Source organism: Aptenodytes patagonicus, chromosome 22 (genome assembly GCF_965638725.1).
Source record: "Aptenodytes patagonicus chromosome 22, bAptPat1.pri.cur, whole genome shotgun sequence".
Classification (NCBI taxonomy): Eukaryota; Metazoa; Chordata; class Aves; order Sphenisciformes; family Spheniscidae; genus Aptenodytes; species Aptenodytes patagonicus.
Genome location: NC_134970.1, coordinates 5,191,016 through 5,218,587, shown reverse-complemented (window position 1 = coordinate 5,218,587; position 27,572 = coordinate 5,191,016). Strand labels below are relative to the sequence as shown.

At 55.0% G+C, this 27,572-nt stretch overlaps 1 protein-coding gene across 4 annotated transcripts; it reads left to right on the top strand.

Moving 5' to 3' along the window:
- Nucleotides 1-1,885: 1,885 nt before the first annotated feature.
- Nucleotides 1,886-27,252, top strand: FKBP5 (FKBP prolyl isomerase 5). Of its 4 annotated transcripts, none has more exons than XM_076357949.1 (13): nt 1,886-1,988; nt 9,362-9,454; nt 10,223-10,326; nt 15,125-15,253; nt 16,217-16,361; nt 16,582-16,724; nt 17,583-17,697; nt 22,000-22,156; nt 22,684-22,774; nt 23,694-23,777; nt 24,338-24,523; nt 25,467-25,706; nt 26,901-27,252. In XM_076357949.1, the coding sequence occupies exons 4-13, from the start codon at nt 15,149-15,151 to the stop codon at nt 27,006-27,008; spliced, it is 1,374 nt and encodes a 457-aa protein (XP_076214064.1). In that variant the 5' UTR covers nt 1,886-1,988; nt 9,362-9,454; nt 10,223-10,326; nt 15,125-15,148; the 3' UTR covers nt 27,009-27,252. The 4 variants fall into 4 exon arrangements, with proteins under 4 accessions (XP_076214064.1, XP_076214066.1, XP_076214067.1 ...); XM_076357950.1 differs by lacking the exon at nt 1,886-1,988 and adding an exon at nt 3,197-3,214; XM_076357951.1 differs by lacking the exon at nt 9,362-9,454.
- Nucleotides 27,253-27,572: the final 320 nt, after the last annotated feature.

The window sequence follows — 27,572 nt, the reverse complement described above, 5'->3', positions numbered from 1 at the left end:
GGATCAGGCCTGCGATGGAGCAGGGGCTGCTCCGGGGGTCCCCCCGCGTGCTGGGGGTGCCTCGGCCCCTCTGCCAGTAAAAATTCATTGCAGGAGCCGTGAGTCCGAGCTGAGAGAGGGGGGCCGCAGCTGGAGGAGGGATTGCCCCGGCCTGGATCCGGCCGCTCGCCGCCGGCCAGGCTCCACAACAACACCCAGCATCCCTCCCACGGCCTCTCCGGGAGGAAGGTTTGAGGGGGGGGATTTCATGCAGAAAGCAGCTTGCCGGCTGCTTGGCACCCCCTGGGTCAAGCATCCCCATGCCAAGCGGGTGGTCTTGCCCCGCTGTTCCCCCCCCCCCCCCATGTTCCACCATGTCCCCGTGTCCACACCGTCTGTCCCCGCTGCCGGCGCAGCTGCACCTATGGCCGGCAGCGAGGACACGGTGTCCTCTTGTACTCTGCTGCCTGTTGTGCAACACCCAGCTGCGCCTCCCGTAAACACCCGGCTCCCCGCGACCGCACTGCCGGGCTCCCGCCATCCTGCAACCCCCACCCTGGGTGACAAACCGGGCCCTCAGAGGGGGTGCACGTGCTGGGGGGGGGGGGGCAGGGGGGGTGAGGCCACGGCATCGCTGGGCTGCAAAAGGTGCTTTGCTCCCCAAAATGGGCAGCGGGTGGGTTATCTGGGTACTAGGGGGAAGGATGGATTTGGTCCCCCCTGGAAGGGGGAGCATCCCGCGCAAGTCATCTGCCCGGGGCCATCGATTTACGCCCGGGGCCATCGATTGGTGCTGTCACACGTGGAAGAAAACCGGGAGAAAACCCATTTCCTCCTCTCTTCAGGGCGCTTGAGAGATTCACTGATGCGGCTTTTAGATGTGAAGCCAAGGCGGAGGGACGCCTCTCCTCCCCGCGCTCTCAAGGCAGTTTAACGCCGGTTATTTTTAGCAGAAGACAAGGATGAATAAAAATATCCCCTATTTTATTTTAATTTTTTTTTTTTCTTTTTCAGGAACCACTGCTCTCACGTCACTGGAGGTGCTCGGGGGCCAGCATGAGGAAGGACAGCACCGGTGAAGGGGGGTGTCCGGGCTTTGCTCCTCGGTTCCGGTGGGGGGCAAGGCTTTCCCCCGGACCCCCCGCCCTTTTGGGGCCGGGTGACGGCCGCGCGGCGGGCGCAGGGCTGGGGCAGGACATGTGTGGCCAGCTGGATGGCGAGGGGGAACAAGCAGTGCCCCTGGCAGCTGCCCCGAAGCCGGCCGGGATTATTTATGGAGCAGATTTCCTCCAGGTTGTGTTACAGAGATGGGGGGAACGGGGCAGACCCCGGCACCAGAGGGGGGGGGGGGTTCGGGCATCCCACCACCCAAGAAAGCGGAGCGAGCCAGGGGGTCCGGCACTGGTATCGAGGTGATTTGGAAGGTGTCTTTTAAAAAAAACATGCTGGTGCTTTCTTCCCATCCTATTTTGCTTTTATTTTTCTATGCAAACAAACAAATTTACCATTTTTGTGGTGCAAAAGTAAAACCAGGCTGGACCCCCCCCCCCCCCCCGCTGCTGTTGGCCCCATGGGATTTTTCAAGGCTTGGGTGTTATCTAAGGGGCCTGCACGAAATGAAGCTGCGGGGTTTCCCGATATTGGAAACCCACAGTATTTCTTTGGCAAATGGAAATTTAAAGCTCTCAGAGGCCGGGCGGGAAATGTTTAAAACCAAAAAGCAAGATTCACCTGGGTTATTTTAGAGAGGGAAAATTGAAATGTCGTGAAAATAAATCTTTGTTTTCTAAAGCGGGCTTTAATTCTAACTCCAGAATTCCAATGAGTGCCATCGGTGTCTAAATTACAGCTGGAAAAATTGAACTCGGCATCAAAGAGCAGACCTGCAAGCAAGCATCCGTGAAGGCAACGCTGCCTTAAGCCTGGCCCTGGGGAGTTTGTTGGCTCAACCTGTGGGAATCGGGGGGCGCAGGTTGGGAGCAGCGGACGCCAGCTCCAACACAAGCCCGGTAAAAACGAACGCTTTATAAAAATACTTGGGAGATGCCGCATTTTAAATCTGCCGCGTGATCCAACCCCCCCCCCCCGCCCCCCCAGCTTTTTTTGCCTCTCTTGGCTCAGGCGCCGCAATTAGCTGAACATGCGCAAGCAGCCGTCGGACGTTTAATTGCAAGCGTACGTTATTTCTAATCTCGGGGGGGGGGGGGGGGGGGGTTGGGGATATTTTAAGGCTGCTCTTGACAAACATCTTCTCTCCTTCACACTGAACGGGAACATTTCTTGCGTGTCCCAGCAGCCGGTGCGTCCTCCAAACCCGTGCCTCCCTCTCCCCGGCTGTGGGAGATGGTCATTTGCTTTCCAGTGCGATATTTCCCTTAGCAAACCCCCGAGGAGGTTGCGTGGGGTTGGGGGTACCCGTGGGGCGTTGCACGGGGCTGGGGCACCTCCGGGGCATTGCACGAGGCTGGTTGGTCCTCTGGGGCTGGGGTGCCTTTGGGGAGGGTTGCACGAAGCTGCTCTGCTCCCCCCCCCCCCCCCGCCCTCCGGGGCGCTGCTCAGGGCTGGGGGAACCCTGGAGCACTGCATGGGGCTGACCCCCAGCCCCCGGCCCGGGGCATCGCACGGGGCCAAACACCCCCCGGGGCATCGCACGGGGCCGCCCCGGGGCATGGCACAGGGCTAGGACCCACACCCCCCCCCCGGAGCATCGCACGGGGCCAAACACCCCCCGGGGCATCGCACGGGGCCGGGACACCCCCCCCCCCCCCCCCGGGACATTGCACAGGTCTGCCCCCCCCCTCCCCGGAGCATTACACGGGGCCAGGCCCCCCCCTCAGGACATGGCACGGCGCCAGACACCCACCCCCCCCCCAGGGGCACTGCACAGGGCCGGGGTCCCCCCAGGGGCACTGCCCGGGGCCGAGGACCCCCCCCGCCCCGGTTCCCGCCCGGCTCCGCCGCCGCTGTCCCCGGCAAGTGCGCGGGGCGGGTGGAGGCGGGCCGGCCCGCCAGGGGAGGGGGAGAACGTTCTGATTTGCATACCGCCGCCACGCGAACCAATGAGAAGGCGCTGCGGGCGCCGTCGCCGAGACGGGCGGGCGGAGCGGCCAATGGAACGCGGGCGGAGGGGCGGGGCGCGGCGGCCAGTGGGGGGGGGGGACTCGGCCGGCGCGGGCGCGCGGTGCCACTCGGAGCCGGGCGGCGGCGGAGCGCGGGGCGGCGGCGGCGGCGGCAGGTGGGTCCCTGCGGGGGGGCCCGGCGTGGGGCCGGGGGGAGCCCTGCGGGGGGCCGGGGGGGAGGCTCGGGGATGCCTCGCGTGGGGCTGGGGGGCTGGGGGTGCCCTGCGTGGTTCTGTGGGAAGCCTGTGTGGGGCTGGGGGGGGGCGGGGGCGTGGGTGTGCGGGGCTGTGCGGGGCTGGAGAAATACCGTAGGTCTGTGTGGGGCTTGGGGGGGGGGGGGGGGATAGCGTGGGGCAGTATGGGGTTGGAGGGAGGCGTGCGTGGGGCTGTACGGGGGGGGGGGGGGGGGCATTGGGGTCCTGCGTGGGGCTGGGGGGTCGCGTGGGGAAGGGGACGGTGCCCCCCCCCCCCCGGTGCAGGGGATGTCCGGGGGGAGTTAACACAGAGGTGCCCGAGCGTTGCTGGCGGCACCGGGGTGCGCTGGGATGGGGACGGGGGACGAGGTGGCATCGGCGGGATGGGGTGACAGCGGGCGGGGGACGGTGTCCCGCCGTTTGTGCCAGCGGGACGGTGCTCGAGGGAGGGGATTTTTCTTCTTCCCACTTTCCCTCGGGAAACGAGGCTCCTGTGCTCAGCTAAAAGGTTTCCTCTAATGCCACCTACCAAAAAAAGCCTATAGGGTGTACGCGTAAATACGTGGTTTCATTGGCAGTAGGTATAAGTGATTGCACAAGGTAAATGTGAATATTTTTTTAAGCTTCTGCTATTTTTCCCTCCTCTTTGGGCACAAAACCTCTTTCAAAGCTTCTGTTTTTAAAATGCACGTTTGGACGAGCTTGCTCTTATCAGGAAAGAGTTGTTTAACGCCGTGATCTGTAAGAGCTCGTGGGGAATACGTCCATCATCGGCGCGTCCCTGGCCGGCGGTTTCCAGCCGAGGCTCCGATGCTGCAGCCGTGTTTCTGTCCTCGCTGTGCCGTCGTGCTGAGCAAATGGGGCCCGTGCCGCTGCCGGTGGAAAAAACCCTTGAAAAATGGGGGGAAAAAAAAAAAAGCCAGGAGCTGATACTTTAGGGTTTTAAAGGTAGAGTTTAAATGGTGTCTCTCAATAATGAGCTGTTAAACTGTTGAGGCGGATTTGGGACATCACTGGGGCATCAAATCCAGCCTGGAAACTGGGATAACAAGTTAAAACAAAAAAGAATCGAAGGCACAGATTGCTCCTTCCTTTAAAACATGCGAAGTCATGTCCCTCCTGCCCCTTTCCCTGCCCCGCCAAGGGCTGGGGGGGGGAGAAAATCATTAAATCCGTCCGACAGAGCCTGTATCTGGCTTTTACGGGATGTTTTCCCGGAGGTGCGGTGGGTTTGGGTCAGGCGGCGATGCTGCGACTCGGAGATGCTCAGGTTTTATTTCCAACCTGGTACCCCGGAGATGGGACAAACCGCTGGCGGGGACAGAAATGCCGCCGAAGCGGAGGGGACGACGGCCGCCGCTGGCAGGGGGTTAACCAGGAGTACAGGGCTGGGCGGGAATAACTTTTCAGCGGTGCTGAGAGTTTTGTAGCCCAAAGGTGGGATGTTGGGGTCCCTCGGTGGGGATGTTGGAGTCCCTCGGTGGGATGTTGGGGTCCCTCGGTGGGGATGCTGGGGTCCCTTGGTGGGATGTTGGGGTCCTCAGTGAGATGCTGGTCTTCGGGCCCATGGCGTGATGGGTGATAACAGCAACCTGCGCGAAGCAGGAGGAGGAAGGCGAGGGTGCAGTGGAGCTGGGTGCTCACGGGAGCCCGAGGTGATGGGGTTGGTGGCAGAGGAAGGGGCGGCCGGGGACGTCTTGGGGGGGTTTGGGGTGATGAAGCAGGCGGGGCTTGTGCTGGAGAAGATACACGATGGTGTGAGGAAAAAAAGCAGATTTCTGGGGAGCTGATGCAGAAGTTCTCACTTCTGCCAAAACTCGCTGGGAGGGACGACGGCACGTGGCCTCTCTTGTGGTTTTGGGCTTGGAAGATGGAGCGGCACCGATGCTGGAGGGGGCTTGTGGGGGATGGCTGGCACGATGCGGGCTGCTCGCGATGCCCATCCTGCCCGGAGCAGAGGTGTCTGCCGGGAGGTGTCAGCTTGTGCAATTATTTTTTTCTTCTTTTAAAAAAAAAATAAAAGCAAATGATCGTAGCTTCCCAAGGGTGTATTTGCCCAGCACATGGTTGAATTACGTTGAGGTCCTTTCCCAGAGCTGTCAGAGCATCTCCCAGCTGGGACAAGCCAGAAAATAAGGACAGTTCCCGAGTAAAAAACAAACTGCATCCTTCAGGAACATCAGTGCTGTGTAATTAGGAGTGTTTCAATAACCAGCTTGCAGAAGGAGAAAGTTTGCTGTAAGGCTCGAGATGCTCAGCACCAAGACCCCCCTCTGTCCGGCTGCGGCCCCCCGGGCTGTCTCGGGGAAAAATATTGTGTAAAGTATTTGGAGAATAATTTGTTCGCAGTTATTTATACTTTTATACTATTTAATATTTTATTTTATATTTGCTCTCAGTTATATATATTTATATAAAGTTGTTACAGCCCCTTGAGGGAGCTGCGGAGCTCGTACCGATCTCATGCATATCGGAGGGAAACAATAAATTACTTAGCGAGGGTTTTTTTTTTTATTTGAATGCTGTATATTTGTGGGCGTAAAGAAATGGCCACGAGTGCTCTAATGTTGCTCATGTATGAGTTGTTCATGTAACTTGTTTGTCGTGGAGCCGGCGAGCTTTTTCCGTAATCAGTAATTGTGATTGAAATACGGATTTCTGATTTTGCGGGTGTATTGGAAAACTAGGAAAATAGTAGTAAAGTAACTGTCAGAAGTGAAGAGGTGGGATGATGAGGGACTGCAATTAAATCGTCTTCTGCCTGTGAGGTCCCGTCTTCATAAATAGTAGCATTGGCTCTTAGAAAATTAGCCTCATTAAAAGTATTCCCATTTCAAGTACTTTTCGATTTATGTTAAATTTAATCACTTAATTCAATAAAACGAGCCCTAGGAGGCACCGCCTCGCAAGTAGCATCATCTCGGGGACGTGACCCCCGTCCCGACGAGGAGCCCTGGCGGGCTGCGGGCTCCCTCCCCGTCCTCGAGCGATGCGCACGTGTGTGTGTCTGCACACGCGTGTGCACAGTTGGTACATGCGTGTTTCTGCTCCTCCGGGCTGGCGGGGACGAGGGTGACCCGGCAGCCGTGCAGTGGCGTCCCCAAAGCCGCCAGCATCCTCAGCAGCCTCCCGTCACCCCCCCCAGCTGCCCCGGGGCTGAGCCCCTTGCATCTCGCAGCATCCCCCCGCAATGTCGGCGGCAGTCCCGCTCCCCCTCCATCGGTTTGGCCGCTCGTGGCGTTTCTTTGTCCTCTCCAAGAAATCCCGATTCGGTGCGGGAACAGGCCGGTGTTTCACAACATGCCGGGAACTGCCATTTGCCCGATATAATTTGGCATTTATAGACCCTTGGTGCACACGTGGCTTCAAAAAAGGTCTCGGGCGCCGGGTTATTTCTGGGCGCGCGGCAATGCCGGATGATGAGTTGGGGTTCCCCCCTGGAATTTGGCACCGGGGCTCTCGAGATGCTGACGAGCCCTTGTGCGTGGGGAATAAGTGATTAAATACGGCATTTCCACTGCCGGGGGGTTGCTGTGGTTTAGAGTCACCTGGCTGAAAGTTTGTTGGAGAAACCCCTAAATCTGTTGCAAGCAATGAGATGCTTTTAGAAATTAAAAAAAAAAAAAAAAAATTAAATCAAGTTTAATTGTCGGATTTGTTCTGGAGAAAAGGCTAAATTGGAGCAGAATTGGCAAACAAGGTGTTTCTTGTTTATTCCCATTTTGTATTTATTTTAGTTCCCCCAAGCTGTCTCTTAAAATTGAATTTGCTCCCTGTTGGTGTAGCTGCTGCCAGGAGGATGCTCCGAGCCGTCCGTGGAGGGATGGAGCTTTACCGGGATGTGCCGTACGGGGAGGGGAACTTCACATTTAATAGCCAGAGGTGGAATATTTCTTTCCAGTGTCCCGAAAAGCCTGGCTGGGTCTGTTCTCCCTGGTTGTTTTGACCAGGGGAGAAGACAGGATGAAAGGAGCCTGCTCATTTTCGATGGCAAAAAACCCAGTTAGAGGGTGCCAAGGAGTGGGTAGTGGGATGTCAAGTACTTTCTCACTTTTTAAAGATGGTTTATATAACCTGCTTGGCTTTATTACTGTATTTTTTTCTTCCTCCGGTTACATAATCCTGATTTATGAAAGCATTAGGAAATCGCGTTCCCTGCTGTTACGTGAGTGTCTGTATATAATGGCCACCGAGCTTGTTAGGATGCTGCGCTCGGTCCCTCTGGCAGCCGTCTCCCGAGAAGCTCAGGCGGGTGTGGAACAGCTATTTATACACTTCTTCTTCTTCTTTTTCTTCTTCTTCTTCTGTTTTTGCCATCCTCCGAGGCTGCGTCAGCCCCTCCAGGAGCGGGATGGGTGCAGGCTGGTGCCTCTCTCCCTGCCGACGGAGAGCAGAGGCTTCGCTGCCGGCTCCAGCATTCCCGTTTTTTCCAGTATTTTCGGGATGCGCCGCTTGTGGCAGAGGCTTGTTGTGATTTTTGTAGTGGGAGCAGCTGAAAGCCTCGCCGGGGCCGGGGCCGGCTTCGGGGGCAGGCGGGATAGGAGCCGCGGAGCATGGGTGTGTAAAATCCTCGACCGCATCCCATCCCTGGCACCTTCTCCCCTTGGAAGAGCAACAACCCATAAATGTTTATGGGCTTTTGCCTTCCCCAGTGTATGTTTGTCTTTTGGAATAAAGGAGGGGAAAAAAAATATATTGCTTTTTTTTTTTTTCTTCCATTTCACATTAAAGCGGAGGGTGTTGTGTCTCGGGGTACCCGCGCTGGAAGGGATGGGCCACGGGCTGCTGATGGGGTGCTCACAAGAGGGTCAAGTCCAAAAGAGCTTTATCCCTGCGATTTCTGATTTTGAAGCAACCTGGAAAAGCCACCGAGCAAGCATATGCTTGCTGGTGCCTTGCTAGATAACCAGCAAAAGAGCCAGGTTATTTTTAATGGGTTTATATTGTAAACGGGGGAGGAAAAACCCTTTCTGAAAGTCTTTTGCGTGTCGCTGGTGTGGGTGCGCTCGCCTCGCTCCTGGGGGATGCAGACAGGCTGAACCCATCTTGCTTTCTGTTGAAATATTTATTCTGGCAGGGAGCAGCGAGCCGTCCTGCTCGTTTTTCCTCTCGCTGCAGCTAAAACTTGAGGGCAGCCTCTTATTCAACATATTTAAAAAAAAAAAAAAAAAAAAAAAGAAAAAAAAAGGGGAAAAAGATGAGTTATAACTTGGATCTTAACTGAAACCACTTCAGAAGCTTAAAAATATTAGCTGGGCAAAATGATTAAGCAAGTGTGACGGGAACGCGTACTGTTGTATTTAAGTTAGCCGCGTGCGGTAGTTTCCTTTTCTCCCTTCGCTATTCTCTTAATTGCTTAAAAACCTTCCCTTGCTGCCGCTCTTCTCAATAGCGCCGATACCTTCTGGTCCTCGGGAGGTGATCGGCGACGGCATCCCTCTCCAGGGTGTCCCCACGGGGCGGGTGGCACCGGGATGCTCGGGGGGATGCTCGGGGGGGCAGGGGGGGGGGTACCGGGGTGTCTGTGGGCAGAAGGAGTTAACCCGGGAGCAGCCACCGGCCGTGGATAAAGGAGACCAGGGAGTTCGCTTCAGCCCCCAGTGAGTCACGGTTGACCCTGGGCGCGATGGAGGTTCGTCAGGGTGCTGGGCAATTAAAGCAGCTCTGTTTGTGTTTTGTTTTTTTGTTTGAATAAAAGTTGCCATGACTGGCCCGCCGGGATGTTAGCTGCTTGCACAACGTGCACGCTAGGAAGTAAATCAGTCCATGTGAGTTTTATTCAGCTAGCGATAATTTAAATTTTATGGCTTCCCTGTTTATTTTAAAGGGGGGGGGGGGAAGTCAAGTGGCCAGGATTTAAAAAAAAAAAAAATTTAAAAAAAGTTAATTTTTAATTCAAGCTGTGATGTATGAGTGTGAGCAATGGCACTCGATGTCTGGGTGCATCCTTATCTGTCAGGATTACGTGGAGCTGCCTTGTCGGGCTTAAGCAGGTCATATTTTCTTAGAAATCCCAATTTTAATTTATTACCGACTCAAACGCCGTCTCCCTGCGTCTCTGCTCCGCAGGCTGGCGTTGCAGGCGTCTTAAAAACACCCTCGTCTGGGGAAAATCGCTGCTCCGGTCTTCCCCTCTCCTGCGGCACGGGGACGGTTTGCTCAGTAAGTAGGTATTTTATTAGAAAAAACAGTTTTCTCCATCGAGGGAGAAGCGAAACCACGGTGGGACGGTGGAGAGAGCCCAGCTGCTGCGCTAATTGGGTCGTTCTTCGTTACCTGTCGGCGGGTGTGCTGGGGATGGAGGTGCATCCCCGTGCTGCTGCCCGGCTCGAGGGGCCGGGATTTGGGGTGACGCTGGCCGGGATTGAGGGCCCCGCGTCTCCCCCCTGTGCATTTCGATTCACTGGTTTTTAGCCTGACCTTTGCATTTTAAAGAAACTCCCTCCCGTGTTGCAATCCAAAGCTTTTAGGGCTGTTGCGGTGCCATGGAAGCGAAAGCGCTTTGTGCTAAGTGGGTCTTAAAAACAAACCCCGGAGCGCTCCGCTCTTATTTTTCCATCCTGTTAATTTTCGTCCTGACTTTCAGCAACGGTCAATAAAAAAGTTGGACAGAATATAGCGGGGGGTGGGGTGGGGGGGGGTGTTTGCCTTTTTTTTTTGTCTTAAGCTGACGTTAAGATGCTAAATGCTGTTTTATGGAAACGGTGAGTCAAAGCATCTTCCCATGGCAGCGGGAAGCGGAGGAGCTGCCGCGGGAGGTTTTGTCCATGGTCTCATCGCCCCTTTCTGACCATAGCGGAGCGTGGTCTGCGGCTTAAAACCGCCGCCTCAGTTCTCCCTCCTTCTTAAATCCTGTTTTCGAATAACGCACATGTGTTTTTTTTTATTTTATTATTTTATTTTTAATTTTTTTTTTCCTCTTCTTACCAGGTATTTGTGTGAAATCCCCACCGTGTCTCTGGGTGGGCACCTCCCAGGACCCCTCCCCACCCCGTGGACCTTCAAACCTTCTCCAGCGATCGCATGGTGGCAAGGTGAGACCCCTCAAAACCTTCCCCAGCCTTTCTCTTCCCTCCCTCCCTTTCCCCTCCCGTGAGCCTCCGGGAGGGATCTGCGACGTGAAGTTTCCATTTGGAGCTGGCAAATGCCTGGTATGCCGATTTCTAGGAAACGTGGCTCGGCATCATGTGCTTGGTGAAACCCTAGCATGTGCGATACCTGTCTGTCCTCAGCCTGGGGTCGGACATCTGCATCCTATTCTCTGCTCTGAATTTTCTCCTATTTCTCCGGGCTGGGAGATAGCAACATCTGTGCGGAGAGGGGATTGTAAAAAAAAAAAAAAAAAAAGGTTTGTTTTTATGGCGTGGACTTCTGCGCAGCATGTGCTGGTGTCGTACGGCGTGCAGCATTTTCATTGCAAAGATCGTCGTTTGAAAGGCACGTGCAAAGGGGAAAGGGCTTCCAGATGCTCCCGTTGCCGGTCACGGCTGCCTGGTTTTCCACGAGCGTGTGTCTGGCGTCGCTTGCAGACAGCCTGAAAAACACACAGGGCTCGGAGGATAACGAAGGTGGGGAGGACACCAGCCGCTGCACAGCTTAAAAGGAGAGGGGGAAAAAAAAAAAAGCCTTTTGTCGTACCTGCTTTAAAAAAAAATAGACCAAAAAAGCACAGAACGCATTTTTCTGAAGCGGCAGCTGAATTAATGTCTGATTGCATGGGGGATGCTAAAATCGGGGTCAAAGCCGTTAGCGCTGCCCGGCTGTGTCGGGGCGTGCAAGGTGGGTGCTCTGCCTGGGCAGCCTGTGCCCGCTGCGGGCGGCTTAGTCGCACGTGGGCATCGATTGTGGCTTAATTGCTCGTGGGCGTCCATCGCGGCTTCGTTTTGCTCGTGAGCACCAATCACGGTGATGCCGCCCTCCGTCTGGAGGAGGGAAATGATATTTGCAACTGCTTGCACCGGGCGTGCAGGGCAGCATTTGGGGAGACGGTGGATTTGCGAGAAGGAAAGATGCAGCAGTTGTTGCTTTTGAGCAATTCGAGGAGTTTGTATTAATTTAGCGGGGCTGAGAACAGGCGTGCGCTGGCGCCGCGGCTCGGGATGTGTTGGTCCAAGCGGAGCACGCGTCGTGCGTGTGTAGGTGTCTCCTGAACTCGCGAGCCTCCTTGTTTGCTCAGCTAGAAGCTCTTTAATGTATTTCATCTTAATTAACACTGAAATAGTTGCACTTGAAGGAGAGATTGTGTCCAGATGTCCAAACCTCTGGATTTTAAAGCTTGTTTATTTATTTATAAGCTCTTAAATTACAGATTAAACAGCTACGCTGAATTTTCAAATCATCCGGTAGAGCGGGGACTGATTAAAAGCAAACAGCTGAAAACCCCAAACCCTTTCCTTTAGCTCTGAGGGATAACCTTGCCCTTTTGCAGGGCCTGGGGAGGGTGGAGGTGGCACCTCTGGGTCCCTGTGGCTGCAAGGCCAGCCCCGTGCCCAGCCACGAGCGCCCGGGCGGTGGCTGGAGGCATGGACCAGACCCCGGTGTTGGGCTCTGAGCTCAAGCAGAGGCATTTTTTGGAGGTTTACAGGCTCCTGCAAGGGACTTTGCTTCAGGATGCGAAGAATCAAGCTGTGCAAAACCACCTCAAACTGCGCAACACCGCCCCGTTGTGATGCGCACCTTTGCTGGGGCATGCTCTGAATTTCTTGAATCACCTTCCCATCGCTTTTATTCTCCGTGCGTGGAAATCCCTTCCCTCTCGGTGGCCTTTCAAGCGATGCCCTTATGCGTTGCAAATTGCTGCACCTTTCGGTGGAGGGAGGACCCCCAGCTCGGGGGGGGTTTAACCCTTCCCCACCCTCTCTCCTCCTCCCACCCGTCCGTATTTACATCCCAGGGAAACGAAGCAGCGAGGGTGTTCGGAGGAGGGAGGATGGTTCAGCCTGGCAACGTTAAGCTTTTGGGTAACAGCAACGGGAGAGCGGGATCTGCTTGGGGTGTCAGAAACACCCAGAGGCTTTTGCATGGGGCAATTAATTAATCCCCTCCCTGTATCTGGAGCACATGTGGTCCCACAACGAGAAGATTCAGGCTCTGGCACCTCCAGCAAGCTTGCATGGCTCTCGGTGACAGTCCCCGGCTCCCTGGTATTTAAATCTCGGGGAGTAGCAGATACTTTTTTTTTTTTTCTTCCCTACAACTGTTTGTTTCAAATTAATCGGGATTTTGGACCTCAGCCAGCCTCCTTCTGTTGCTCCAGACCGGAGATAAGCGGGAGCGGCGCGGTCTTTTCTCTAACCTAGTTGGAGCCGTTTTCGCTGGACGGAGAAGTCTCGAGCTCTTTCATAACGTGGACCACATCTTAATAGCTGATCTTGTGGGCTCCATCCCTCCCACTGCTTCTGACGCAGAGCATCTCCCCTCCCGCTCGCCTTGGCCAGCTTCCCTGGATGACTCCACTAATTGCTTACGTAGAAAAATAATGAGAAGGATGCGTATGATGTATTTTTAGATGTCTCTTGGTGGGATTTAGCAACCGGCGAGCCAGAGCCAGCACCTCCCCATCCGTATTCTGCATCCCAGTGGTTGCTGCTTGATAGACCTCAGGAGGTTCTGCCCCAGGAGGTGGCACTTCTTTTGCAAGCTGCTCCCCTTTTTTTGGGCTCCTCCTGGTCCTTAATAAATGGGTTATGGATGCTGCGTCCCTGGTGCTGCACAGGATCTGTGCCGGGAAGCCCTGAGCCAGTGCGCGGTGCCGGCGGCGTGCCCATGCCGCGGTGGGCACCACTACCTCCTCGCTCATCTCCAAGAGGATGGCAACTGTGGTGGCAGGGCAGCGTGGACCATGGTGGCTTGGAGGCCATCTGAGCACCCGAATCATAGAATAGTTTGGGTTGGAAGGGACCTCTGAAGGTCATCTAGTCCAACCCCCCTGCCCTGGGCAGGGACATCTTCAACTAGATCAGGTTGCTCAGAGCCCCGTCCAACCCGACCTTGAATGTTTCCAGGGATGGGGCATCCACCACCTCTCTGGGCAACCTGGGCCAGTGCTTCACCACCCTCAGCATAAAAAATGTCTTCCGAAGTAACCAATGGCATGTTTTCCAATGTGTAAATACCCGTGAGATGACAAGTCTCACCAGCAAAGTTGCTTTTTTTAGTGCTTTTTTGAGGTGTTCCTATCTGAAACCTCAGCAGAGCAGGGGAAAGGGAGCAGATGCAAAATCTCATTACCCCGAAGGCTGTGATAATTGAGCATCGCAACAAGTAGTTCCCTTATTTTTCTATTTGCTTCTTCCATTGCAGGGCTCTTTGTGTCTCGGTGGCTTCCTGTGCTGGGGGGGCCGGGCTCCAGCTCTTCCCTTTCCACCCGGGTGTGAGGAGCACAATTCTTCTTGCAGCACGACTTATCTGCCCTTGGAGCTCAAAACATCCTTTCTTTGCTCTTTCTGAATCCCCCGAATGAATGATTTCTCCTGCTGGTTAACATCAGCTTCCACACCAAAGACTGTGGGAAAGTTTCGCAATTAGAGTGACTTTAATAGATCTGGTTTATGTCTTAAAAAATCCATCGCTTTCTAATTCTCCGTCACATGTTTCCTTGATTACGTGTCACGCAGCAGTGCGGCTACCAAAATAGCCTTACGGTCTGAAGGAAATCATCAGGAAATATGTTTTTTAAACCGTAGGCAATTCTCTTTTCACCAGGCACCATTGGAAAAAATCTGCGTTTGACGAAAAACGTAGCTTTTCTGGCACCTCGGCTGCTCACGCGGTGATGTTGGGAGCATGGTGCTCCAGCAGTTTGCCCAAAAAACCCCAATTTCTTAGAGTCTTGCTGTGAATTTTGGCTTTATCCACCCAAATAGTTGGGATTCTTTTGGTGTTGGGTTTGCTTTAGTTTTTGGAGAAGATGCTTGCTGTGCGTTCAGGTTTTTCCATGCAGGGTGATGCTTAGCTTGCTTTGCTTGCCTGAGACTTGGAGCCTGCTCTCTCTTTTTGGGGTGTTCTCGGTGGGCAAGAGGGAGTGAGGTTTGCCTGGGGTTGAGGTGCTGCTTTCCGAATAATACAGTCTCTGACAAAGAGGTAATTCCTTGAGGAAAAGAATCTTGAACTGTATAAAATAACTCAAAAGGCAAATGCTAGCCTGGTGCACGTATTTCTAGCACCCGTGCCCAAGGGGTGTCCACCTCTACGTGAGCCAGAAGGGACGGGTGAAGCTTGGTGGCCATCAGCCCTTTGCTTCTCGCCCGCGAGCACTTTCGCCTCTCCTGGCTTCACCGCTGCCCTCGATGTCTGCCGATGCAGGTGCTTCAATGCTAGTCCTGCGTCAAAATGGATGCTCAGTAGAGCATCGCCGCAGAGGATCTCAGTGGTTTGGGTGCAGCACCCCGAGATGAGTTTCCACGTTTTGCCCGGTGTCAGGAGTCGGTCGGCTGGCACGTACGTTGTCTGCTGGTGCTTTTTTGGGTAAAACTCTTGTTGGGGGAGCCTCCCGGGGCAATGCCGGGGCTGCAGTGTTGACCTAGGGAGGCTGAAGACGAAGATGGAGCTCGGCGAGCGTCCCCATCGCCGCGGCAGACGAAGCCGCGGGGCTGTCCCCGGGCAGTGAGGACGGCCAGCGTCGCACATCGGGGTTTCCTGCGCCCTGTGGTTCAGCGGAGCCTGGGTGGCCCCTGGGAAGGGATTTTCCGCTCTGCACGCTTGAGATGTGCTCGAAGCTTCCTGCCCCGGCCCCGCAGCAGAGCGAGCTGCTTATTTTCTTTAACCCTTTCCTCTTAACACCACCTCCCGTGGTCCTGCCGGGCTGACGGGGTGCGTGCCGTGTCTCCCCAGGTCCGGGGCTTATGCAAGGAGACCATGACCACTGATGAGGCCACCAAGAGCGAAGGGGAGGTGCAGGCGGCGACTCTCGCCGAGCGCGGGGAGGACATCACGCCAGCTCGAGACCGGGGGGTCCTGAAGGTGAGGGGGGCTGCCAGGAGGGTCCTGCCTTTCTTTCTGCATTTTTGGGGTGCACGGTCACGTCGGTGGGCTGCATCCCCAGCCCTTGGGGTCACGTACTACTTCCAGGGTTGTAGGACTGATTTTTTTTTTTTTTAATTTGAAAGGCAAAGGAGATGAGCATCACTTGGAATAAAGAAGGATGGAGTGGTGTTTGAGACTGATGGATTCAGGCTGCTCAATGAATTTCGCTGCTATTGTGTTCCTAATCAGATTATTAGCTGTAAATCCACAAAGCATTTTTGTGTGTGACTCACAGACATTAGAAAGAGCACATTACTGAGGTCATCCAGTCTGCTCCACAACCCCTTTGTCATATTCAGGGCCATTTCTGGATAGTTCTGCTCCCCAGCGCTTGCTCTTCTCCAGCTGAATAGGACCTTTCCTCTAAGAATAGCATCCTCCCCTGCTCCATCCTCAGCTCGAGAACTGCTTGTTCCAGGCTGTAGCGTTCAAAAAAAAAAAAAAGAAGTGTTGACAAGAAGCGAGTAGTGAAATGACACACCCCTGCGAGTAAAATGCGTACGGACAGAAAGCGAGCGTAATTGCATTCGCTTCAGGTTTCGAACCACGGTGTTTATCCAGACACCTCCGCAAAGTACAGGCAGGTCTCTGCTCCCAGCCCTGGCCCGCTCCGTCACCGTGGCTCTGGTTTGGGATTTATTTTTAGGGGCTGATGGAGGGACAAACTGAATGACTCCCCCTCGAGCCTTCCTTTGGTTTAGAGCAGCACTGGGGTGTTTATGCATGCGTGTATATATTTTTTTTAATATATATGCATGCATGTGTGTATTTTTTTTATATATATGCATGCGTGTGTGTGTATATATAAAAATGCATGTGTATGTGTATCTCTCTCTCTCTCCATATGCATCCTTAGCTGTCCCGTGGCCTCCCTTCTCACGGGTGGTTTCTCTCTCTCAGATCATTAAACGACCCGGGAGCAAAGACGAGTCCCCCATGATCGGGGACAAGGTTTACGTCCACTACAAAGGCAAACTGGCCAACGGTAAAAAATTCGACTCCAGCCGCGATCGGAACGAGCCCTTTGTCTTCAGCCTGGGCAAGGGTGAGCCGGTCTGGGGGGGGTCTGTCCATGGGGATGCTTGAGGGGGGGATGATCCCGGGGGGGTGGGACCCTGTTGCAGGACAGATGGATGGTGTCAGCCCTGTCTTAAGTGACTTCTGAGGGTGGGGTTTTTTTGGGGTGCCATCCTCGCAGCACCCAGGCTGTTTCTTTTCTGGGCTGCCGGTTGCTCCCTCCTGCCTGACGTCTGCCTCTCTCCTAGGTCAGGTAATCAAGGCGTGGGACATCGGGGTGGCTACCATGAAGAAGGGAGAGATCTGCTACTTGCTCTGCAAACCCGAGTACGCATACGGCTCTGCTGGCAGTGCCCCCAAAATCCCCTCCAACGCCACCCTCTTTTTTGAGGCAAGTAATGCCGGCGAGCCGGCGCGTGGATGAGCTCGCTCGCTCCCTTTCTGCCTTGCCAGCCAGCTCAGAAATAAAAAAAAAAACAACAAACCAAAACACAACAAAAACCCCAGCTTGGATTCCTGAAACGTGTCCCTCTGCTCCAGGAACCGCTGCCAGGGTTTTCTCAGAAATGTGTGTCTGAGCTGGGAGGCTGGGACTGAAATTCCGGCTGGGGAGAGCCCCGGTGCCAGGGAGGGGGGAGCAGGCAGATTCCCGGTTTAAAAATGCACATGGGAAGGAGAAGGTGGCTGGGAAATGCCTCCGGGTGCTAAAAACCCATCAGTGCTGCAGGGTGGTAGGAAAGCCGAGGGTTTGGCACGGTGTGCTTGCTGGGCAGGGCTCGTCAGGACAAGGCGGTGGGGCGGGAGGAATGGGTCTGTCCTAAATTAAGGCTTAGTCCTTCCAGGTCGAGTGGGGACTAAGCCGTGGGTCGGGGCTGGTCCCGTCGGGGAATGAAGGGGAAATTCTTGCCCATGCTGGTCCCGGGCAGCTTTCACAGCATCTTCCAGCACTGGCTGTGTTGTACCCTTACAGGCTTAATAAACTTATTTTTACTGTTACTTTGTGTTACGCTTCAGGTACTGGATGTGTCCCAATTTCTAATAAATCGGGTGTATTATGCTGTGGCTTGGAGCTGGCTTTTATGGGCAACTTCTGCTCGTCAGCTGAATGGAGAATTAGCTGGCTTGGCTCTCCAGCCGGAGGATGAACTGCTGCTTTGTGGCTTTTCTGTTGTTTTTTTCCTCTCCTCCCCCCCCCTCCCCGAGCTCTGCCCACCTTTTCTTTATTATTTTTATTATTTTTCTTTTTTAGGTTGAGCTGCTTGACTTCAAAGGCGAGGACTTGTTTGAGGATGGAGGGATAATCCGGAGGATCAAGAGGAAGGGAGAAGGTTACTCCAACCCTAACGAAGGTGCTACGGTGGAAAGTGAGTGCCAGTCCCTTCGTGCGGGGGGCTGGAGGGGTGAGCCTGCCCTGGAGCAACCCCGCTTTCTTCTCCCTAGCAAGGAGCTGCTGGCACTGTATAGGCCATAGGTGGCCGTGCATCACGGTGGGATGCAGTTACATCCATCCGGAAGCCGGACGGGATGGAGAGGGGCCGGGAGAGCAGCGGTTCACTGCCCGCCCGTGGATGCTGCTCTGAGCTCTCCTTGGCACGGCCCCGGCGGTGGCTCTGCCAGAGCTGCTGGCCGGGAGGGTTGACTGGAAAACCTCAAGCCGCGGGAGCAGCCGGACGATGATGGAGCGACCGCTCGAATATAACCTGCGCTCTGTTTTCTTAGTCACGTCGGCAAACGTGTCCCTGCGAGCCCCGGCGCTGCTCAGTCGGCTGCCGGGGGGAGGATGGAGGGAGCAAACCCCTGTGGGGTTTTGGGGCTCTGCCGTCTCCTCCGACCCTTTTGCATCCGTCGTGCTGTCCAAGCCACTCCGGGATGTGCCAGCTGCCGAAACCCCCGGCTCTGCCTTGCCTCGAAAGCAGCGGTAGCGGGGACGTCCTCCCTCGATGGTCTCTCTTGCTAAGCGTTTCAGGCACCGACGCAGGCGCTCGGCAGTTTCTTTGGCCTCCTTATTCCAACGTTGATCGTCATTTTGGTGGGTTTTATCGCATCGGTTGCAGAATGGAGCTTTTTCTCTTCCTTCCCTGCAGCCAGAGGGCTGCTGCTGATGGCCGGGGGGAAGGAAATTAATACAGAGGGTTTGCTGAGGCTGGGGTTGTCTCAGCTGACATGGGAGGATGAGGAGCTCGGGCTCTCCCCGTTTTGGTCACGTTTCTGGAGCTGACGTTTCATGGGGCTGGATGGGGGAAGCCAGGTTCATTTTTTTTTTTCCCTTCCCAAGATCAACCCGGCCACAGACACGGAGCTTGCTCCGTACGGGAGGCATTTACTTTCTTTTCTCCCTTTCAGAGCTCCCGTACACAAAGATTAACTCCCTTTAGCAAAGGAGAAATTGGATCTGAGCTGTGACAGCTCATAAAGCTCGCGGCCTTGAACAACTGGTTTTTCTGACGAGGCTTTTTTTTAAGGAAAAAATGAGTTTTTGACTCGGGCTCGACTGTCTGCATCTCCTGCGGTGAGCATCATAGCGGGGGACCAGCTGCGAGCTGAGCTTCAAGCCGGCTCCACTACCCGAAAGATTAAACTAAAAGACTAAATATAATTGAAATCATCACAGATCCAGCGTTCCTCTTTATTTTGATGAGGTCTGAGCACGTTGCAGGCAGCGCCGTGCCCAATGTGGAGGACGGGGAGAGCCGTGGCCCCTCTATGGTTGTTCCCTTTGCAGCTCGCGGTTTTCCTGAACTTAATCTCCTGATGCTTTAATGGCTCAGGAGAGCACTGAGGCAGGGAGCGGGGGGGGGGCACGAGCCAGGAATCATCTCTCTGAAAGGACATAAGGAGCCAAACAACGAGGCTCCTCGTATGCCTGATGCCCCAAAGCCTGCTGCTGCTTTACCTGTTTCAAACGAAAGCGTCCATCGGAGCAAACCCTGCGAGCGTGAGCACACGAGTGGTCAGAATAATGGAGATTAATGCCCTCCGAGGCGATCTTGCGTAACCGATGTTGCTTGTGCCGGGCAGAGATGGGGAACGCGGCGCTGATCCCGCCGGCAGCCCGCCTGCCACGCCAGCCGCTCCATCCGCAGCCACCCGCTCCCGCGGCATTTAATTCATTTAGACCTATACATCCCTATACATCCAGGGGCCGGAGACCCTTAAATATATCCCTGTGAGAGAGGATGAGGAGAAGCAGCACCAGGCAGCCTTGCAGTGAGCATTTTGGGTGCAAATAGGCTTTTTTTTTTTTTTTTTTTAAACAAATGCAGTGCTATTTATGATGGGCACTGCTGGGCGTGGAGCAGCCCTGGGGACGGCATGGGGGCCCTGGGGACCGCATGGGGGCCCTGGGGACGGCATGGCAGCCCTGGGGACGGCATGGCAGCCCACCCCGGGGCAAGGCTGTGACCCAGGGGAGCAGCGATGGTTTATCTCAGGCATGTACTCGGGAGGTGCATCGCCACTGGAATTAGGCTGGAAGAAACCATGCTTCCAGGAGTGAGCATCTCCAGGCTGGAGTTTTGAAAGCGTTTTTATAGGTTTTAAGTTTTACAGAGCCTAATTCGCAGTTCCGGTCCCTAAAACCCGGGCTGCAGTCGAAATCTGGCACTCCAGCTTTTGTTACAACCTTTCCCCCCCCCTCCTCCTCCTTCTCCGTATTTAATCTGAGTACAAATTGCTGTCAGCACATCAAGTTCGTGTGCCAGCCGCACTCGGTACACTCTGTTCTCAGCTCTTCAAAAACAAAATCGCTGCAGGCACCGAGAGAACAATAAGTCAGGGCTGCAACCAGAGTGATGTTCCTTCGGCGGCTTTTTTTTCCCTGTAATCCAAGAGCGACTGCAGCCAGCTGACCTGCTCCTGGAAACCTGAGCGGAGATTTTCCCCCCCTTTGCCCAGTGTGTTTTATGCGCAATTAAAATAGAGCGAAACTATCCTCGAAGGGAAGGATCGCAGCATCCTCCTGTGCGTCCTGTTTTAAAGTGGGTTCTTCCCGTCACTGTCGCATCCCGCTGGGGACAGGGGACCTGGGAGAGCTGTAGTGCTGCTTTTGGGGTCAGGGATGATGGATCCGTACTCGCTGGGAACATGCAGGGAGATGGCATGGTGCTGTGGGGTTGCTGCGTTACCTGTATTTTAGGCCGCGTTTTCCACTTTTCTATGACTAAGAAAATAGCCAGCTTGGTTTTGGGTAGTGCAAAAGCAGAGGTCAGCCCCAGAGGAGCTGGATTTGCCTTTTTGTCCTCGTTCCGAGCCGGGTGAGCACATTCCAGCCTGAACCTCCTGGTCACTGCATGCCAGTGATGGATGCAGGATGCGTCCCGGGGTGCTGGCAAGCACGTGAGCATCCTCCGCTCTACCGCGCTTGAGTCCCAGCGTAGCTTTGGTGGCAGGAGGGGGGATGACGAGGCAGAGCTTGGTGTCCCGTCCCTGCAGTGGGGAGAGCATCCTTGGGTTGTGTTACGGCAGCGTTTAACGCCCGAGGGCTGGACCTGCCCCGGGGAACGGGGGGTCTGCCTGCGGTCTCACTTAGTCCGTGCGTCTCATCCCGGGGCCTTTCCGTGGGTCCCAGGACAGGGAAGTGTCTGTGGGGCAGAGACTGGCAGGTTTCCTTCAGCCCAGGCTGCAGCACTCCCGTACGGAGCCCGGACCCTCTCGGCTGTGTCCGGCACTGCGTCTGCTTCGGCTTGTCCTTGCGCTCGCCTCCTGCCACCCCCGCCACCGGGGCGAGATGTTCGGTGCCCTGCGGTAGCTTGGGTCGCATCCTGCTCTCTCCGCTCTGCAGTGAGCAAAGGTAAAGCTCGTGTCCTTCCAGGCTGCAAAGTCTTTAAGCACAGTTGTGACAACATTAATGCCCATCGTGAGTTTTTCCTCTTAAAAAAGTCTTTTGTGTTTGTTTTGGCTTTTTTTTTTAACAATACGTAGGAGTTCCTTATGAAATTGCTTTTACTTTATACCTGCCTGCACACGTATGCCTTGTACCCTGCAAGCAGAGGGCAAAGAACATAAAACTGTCCCCAAAGCCCGGAACGTCTTCAGGATCGAATAAATAAAGAATAATCTTGCTGTGGAAACCCAGCCAGGAGTACCAGGTGGCGAATGTGCCAGGTACCCGGTGTCCGCTCTGGCTGCGCTTCTGCCAGCGTCTGGAGCTGGAACAGCGCGGTTATTGGTTGAAGATTAAAAAAAAAAAAAAAAAGAAAAAAATGTTTATCTTGTACTTTGAGTTCTTAGAGGCAGGAGAACATAGCCTTGTTTTCGAGGTAGAAGGCAAGGCGGTATAGCACTGTATAGAAGATTTGTAATCGCCGTGATAAACTCTGCGTGGCGGCGTGCCAGGAGCAATATCCAGTTCCAGTAAGACTTGACTCGTGCAGTTGAGTACGAGGGGAACATATTAGTCATGATGTTTATCTGTTGTCTGGTCCTTGGTTAGACGAGATATGCCTGTCTTGCTTTCAGCAATGTTTCCAAGCCCTCCCCATCCCTCTCTGCTCACCAGGGGCTCCTTGGCTGCCCCCAGCGCCGTGTCTTCCCCCTTCCAGGGCTTCCAGGGCTGGAGGCTTTGCTGGATTTTGGGAGATAATGCTTTGTAAGATGCTTTCTTTGGAGCCCACCTTGCTTTGGTTTGGGTGGCTCCGGGTGCGATCCTGCCCCGTCCCCTCTTGCAGTTCACCTGGAGGGATTCTGCGGCGGCACCAGGTTCGATTGCAAAGACGTGAAGTTCGTTGTGGGCGAAGGGGAGGACCACGACATCCCCATCGGCATCGACAAAGCCCTGGAGAAGATGCAGAGGGGAGAGCACTGCGTCCTCTACCTCGGGCCACGGTAAGGAGCATCCCCGCGGGGATGCCGTCTAGTTTTAAGCTTCCAGCATCCGAGGTCGTTTTAGCACTTGTGGAGGACGGTGATCCCGAAAATAGGACTCTCCGGGAGAGCCTCGGGTTAGCAATGCCAGCAGGGATGGCAAGAGTGACTGGTGGCGTGCAAGCAGGAACCTCGAGATGCTTTAAAAAATCGGGTAGAAGGCGTTTATCCGAGGGCTGTGGCTGAAAGGAAAATGTCTCCCTGGAAATGGCCAGGGCTGGGTCCCTACACTGGAGAGAAACCTGTATAAAAAGATGGATTTGATGCGTCTGGACAGGATGATTCCCAATATATAATGCGTTGTATATTGTCAGATATCTTTGCTCGTGGAGAATAACATCACCCTGGCCCCAAAACGTTAGAAAGCTGCAGGCATCGAGCTGGGTGTGAAACCAGAATTAGTAACCTGGGTCTGTGTTTATGGCCAAACGCTGCTGAAATGAAGATTTCCCCCCTCTCCTCTTGACAGCTCCTTTCTGCCCTTTCAGGTACGGCTTTGGCGAGGCGGGGAAGCCGAAATACGGCATCCAGGCGAACGCGGAGCTGGTGTACGAGGTTACGCTGAAAAGCTTTGAAAAGGTGAGGGTAGGAGCACGCTGGTCCCTCCCCAGGTTACGGGAACGCCGGTCCCTTTGCAGCGTCCACCCTTTGTCCCTGGTGTGGCTGCAGCCCGGCCCCTGCTGAAGTGGATACGTCACCAAGGATCTCTGTGTTCTTAATTTGTTCTTCTCTGTTGGTTTGTTTTAGTTTTCTGGCTGGGGTCCAAGGCTGGTTCTCTTATTTGTTCCTAGCCTTGTTCCTTTTGTATTTCCCCCCCCCCCCCCTTTTTTTTTTTCCTTTTTTTCCCCTTGTATTTTTTTGTCCTTTGATTTTTTTTTTTCCCCCCCTCCCCCCCCCCCCCTTTTTTTTTTTCTTTTCTCCCCCCCCGCCCCAGGCTGCACAGATAAAAGTTGGTGTGTAGGGCCAGCCGGCCCCGAGGAGCTTGGCTGGCATGCCGAGCCAGCTGTGCCCGTGGGGAGGCTGGGGACGGGATGCGGGAGATGCCCATGGGATGGGACAGGTGCTGCTGTGCCGCATCCCCGGCCGGGTCCCTTCCCCACCCCATCGCCCTGGCCGGAGCGGGAGCGAGAGCCACCGCATCCCCTCTCTGTTGGGGGATGTCTCTCCCCACCCTCCTCTTCCCTTTTTGGGCTGTATTTTTTGGCAGGGTTTTTCCTCCTGTGGGGTTGCGGTGGACGAACCGCCTTGCTCAGGGTGAAGTCCTGAACCTGGCGGGGGTTTCCCTGTTGTAAAGGGCTCCAGGTCCGCACCCCGACGTGTGCTCTGGGTGTCTCCTCGTCCCCAGCCCCTCAAATTAAAAAAACTGCCGGATCTGCCCTCTGTAATACTGCCCTGACGAGCCCCGCTCGTTAACAAGCAATCCTAGAAAGCCACGTGGTCCTGCCGGTGCGGTGGGTTGCCGTGCTCCGCTGGGATTGCTCCGAGCGTTTATTTGCAGGCTAAGGAGTCGTGGGAGATGGACACCAAAGAGAAGCTGGAGCAGGCTGCCGTCGTCAAGGAGAAAGGCACGATGTACTTCAAGGTTTGTAACCTTGGGGATGGCGGAGGCGGAGTAAGGGAGCTGGAAGTAAATTCGGGGTGACCGTCGGATACACGACTTAGCAGTCATCAGTGTCGGAGAAGCCCTGTCCCCCCCCAAACAGCGCTGGGGAAGGCGAGTCCTGCCCTTCCTCTGCCTTTTTCTCAACTCCCTGAGATACCTCCTCCTTTCCCGGCGTTGCCTTGCCCACGTGTGCTCCCTGCGGAGCGGGACGGCAGATCGGACTCTTCCCAGGGGCGGATGTGGCCAGGGCTAATGCCGAGGGGCTTTGCAGTTCCCTTTCCCGGGCTGGGGCATCCCGGTCCCCCTCTGCTCTGCACAGAGGAGGAACGCAAGCTCTGACTTGGCTTTTCACAGGGGCTGCACACCGGCAGCTCCAGCCAGGCCCCGGTGTGTTTGTAGGTATTCGGCATCCTCCTTCCTTCATTTATTTATTTAACACACTGCGTTAAACTCGTAACCTGTTTGCAGGATGTTTCGGCAGCAGACCGAGCGTTGTCGGCGCGGGTTCCTCTAGCCTCTTCTTCTTTGCTCCATCCCAGGAAGGCAAATACCTGCAGGCGGTGATTCAGTATGGGAAGATCGTGTCCTGGCTGGAAATGGAGTACGGCTTGTCTGAGAAAGAGTCGAAAGCCTCCGACTCCTTCCTCCTGGCTGCCTTCCTCAACCTGGCCATGTGTTACCTGAAGCTGCGAGAGTACGCCAAAGCCGTCGAGTGCTGCGATAAGGTAGAGGTGCACGAGCCCGGGGATTGGGGCATCCTCTCGTCTTGCGTGTTTTCCCTGGGAGTTTGGGGGTTTTTGAATTTCTTTTCGAATAAGAAGCCATGTCCAAGCGGCAGTGGGATGGAGGCATCCTTTCCGCACCTGGGGGTCGGCGCGCATGCTGCGTGCTCGGAGACTGCAGGAGCAAAAGTGCTTTTTGGAGTTTAAAATCCACCTGGGCATGCGCTTACAATGGCTTTTCTTCCAAAGCCGGATCCACGTGAACGGATGCTGCAGGGACCGACAGCCTTAGGACGCTGTTTGGGTCTGCCCAGGCTGGATCTGGGCGTCGGGTGCTGATCTGGGTACGACAGAGGCAGTCTCTGCCCGAGCTGCAGCGGATCTCCAAGTCCGTTGAGGGGTGGGATGGGGCTTTGCCAGTCCCTAGAAGAGCTGCAACCTTGTCTTTGTCAGGAAACTATTAATTCTTTTATAAAAGGCTTAAATTTAAGCATCTTGCGTATGGGAAAGACAGTAAAGCTAGTTGCCTTAATCTAAAAGGTAAATCATCTCTGAGATGCATATGTGGCTTTTACTAAAGGAAAATAATGCCATTACTAAAGCAGGGAGACAAAACCTCGTTTAATCCATCAGCTCCCTTGCCTCCGAGCTCCCCGTGCTCCTCTGGGCTCAGGTTTAGCGTTTACACCTGATTTCTTGTCTGTGGGTTTGTCTCCCACCGACTCTGCCACTCTCAGGGGGATTTTAAGCTAGGAGAAATAACTAAACTATATTAATGACCTGGCAACTGCTGATGGAGATGAGTCAATTTTTGTTGAGCAAGATGCGAGTGCTCTGGAGACTTGAGGCCACCTAGTCCTAATTTCGGCAGATTTAATGAGGCTTCAACCGTAAGGGAGTCTCTGGGGGATCCCCAAGTTGCTAACAGGGACCTGTGTGTTTCCAGGCGCTAGGACTGGACCAGGACAACGAGAAGGGCTTGTACCGGAGGGGTGAAGCCAGGTTATTAATGAACGAGTTCGAGCTGGCAAAATGTGACTTTCAAAAAGTGCTGGAAGTGAATCCACAGAACAAAGCAGCGAAATCCCAGATCTCCGTCTGCCAGAAGAAAACGAAGGAGCACAACGAGCGGGACCGGAGGATCTACGCCAACATGTTTGCAAAGTTTGCGGAGAGGGATGCAAAGGTGCGTGTTGCCTGTTTTTGGCCATCTAACAGGCTGCGCTGAAGGATGCCCGGCAGGTTTGTGGTGAGAAGAGATGGGTTAAAACCAATTAAATTATAGATCAGGTTGAGGACGGAGGGATAGAGCCTGCTGCAATGGGAAGAAGTGGTTTATTTCTTGGTCTCTCTTACGCAGAGACTGCCGTCAGATGCTCAGTCATCAATAGAAATATTTGTGGTGCGAGCTCCCGAGGGCTGGTAACAGGGTTGGCATTTGTACTGAATTTTGCTGTTCCCAGCTAGTAACTGTTGATGACCTCCTGGTCGCCAGTAAAATGAAATGTCATCCTGCCTCTGGCAAGGCCAAGGGTATTTTGAGACATGATAGTGTGGATTTCCTGAACCTGGTAAGGCAATAGCCTGCTCCTCTGCTCGTACGGAGAGATCGCTGTCTCCTAACAGGCTTTCATCCAAAATTCCTCTGAACAAAACCCGGTGTACTGTAATGAGAGAGGACACAGCTTTGCTAGCCGTCTGCGCGGGTCATTTTTAGTATAATCTCTTCTGAACTGGTGCCTGGAGGTGAGGCTGTGGACTAAGTGGCCGGTGCAGACCCTGGGGAGCAGCGTGCCGGGGTAACCGGCTCGGGGCAGGGAGCGGAGCCGCCCCGGCCGGCTGCTGGCACCGTGGTGCGTTGGCTCGTGCGGCCGGCTGTGATGGGGAGAGTCACTGCTGGAGCAGACGTAAGGCTTCCCCGTGCCTTAGCGCTCCTCTCCTGCACCCGCTGGACGGGCTGCACCCACGGCCGGGTGTAGGGGCTGCACCTATGGCTCGGTCCCCTATCTCCGCTCCGGTGCTGCTGCCTTCTCTCCTTGTCCCTCTCCTCCGTGCCCCTGCACCCATCCGTCCAGGCTCGCTCTGCGTCGGCACCCTGCTCCCATCGAGGTGGGTCGCATCATTCCCAGGGGATCCCATACCTTCCCCAAAAGCTCGCTGAGCCTATGGGGTTTAACCTCCGCCGGCCGCTGAGCCAAGGAAACGGGAGCCTCCGGTGTGAGCCGCGCTGGTTGGTAGGCAGGGGGGAGCCAAGGGGGAGAATTTTGCCTGCCGTGCCAGGCCTGGCTGCCTGTACCCATCCCCAGCATCGCCGTCGCCTGCCTGCTGCTTCCTCCTCGCTCCTGTTTCTCATCCGAGTGCTTTATTTGCTGTTTTGCAGGAAGCAGCTAGCAAAACCGGGGTCGAAAAAGCAGTGGAGAAAGCAGCTTGTGAAAAGGGACCGAAAACTCCCGGTCCTGAAGAAGAAGAGGCCGAAGGACACGTATGATGGAGGAGGAGGGGAAGGGAGAGCCTCCTGCCCTTGGCCCATGCAGAAGAAGGTTGCTGCCAGACCTTGGGACTCGCCAGTGTTTTTTTGTAAAGCTTGTTACAGTTTGTGTGATCGTGGAAGCAAAAAGCGCCTCGCAAAGAAAAACGAACCCCGTCCCACCGCCCTGGGTGCGCTCGGGGGCAGAGCGGGAGCGGCGGGACGCCGTGGGACCACCGCACGTGGAACAAATAGCTTTTAAACGGAGAGAAAGAGAAAAAAAAAAAAAAATAAAGAAAAATTGAAACTCTTGGCTGTTGGGAGGTTTCCGTAGACAGCTCGTCCCAGCTCCCTTGGCTTCGTGTTGGCTGTCGGCGCAGCATCCTGGGTCCTCCGAGATGAGCTGGGATGCGGGAGATGCTCCTTGTACGCTGCAGTGCTGCCTCCAGTTGTATCCGGCACACGACCGCGCTGCACCGCACCGGCGCCGGCACCGGGTGCGGCGGTGCCTCCGCCAGCCCCGAGCAGGGAGGGGAGCGCTGTCGGCACGGGCACGGTGGGCTGCTGGAGCCCGGGGCTGGCTCC

What these genes read in the sequence shown, in the direction of transcription:
- FKBP5 (XM_076357951.1), top strand. Translation starts at nt 15,149, where the DNA reads ATGACCACTGATGAGGCCACCAAGAGCGAAGGGGAGGTGCAGGCGGCG. An exon ending in GAGACCGGGGGGTCCTGAAG is followed by an intron (nt 15,254 to 16,216) that starts GTGAGGGGGGCT and finishes TCTCTCTCTCAG; the next exon opens with ATCATTAAACGACCCGGGAG. An exon ending in TTGCGGAGAGGGATGCAAAG is followed by an intron (nt 25,707 to 26,900) that starts GTGCGTGTTGCC and finishes GCTGTTTTGCAG; the next exon opens with GAAGCAGCTAGCAAAACCGG.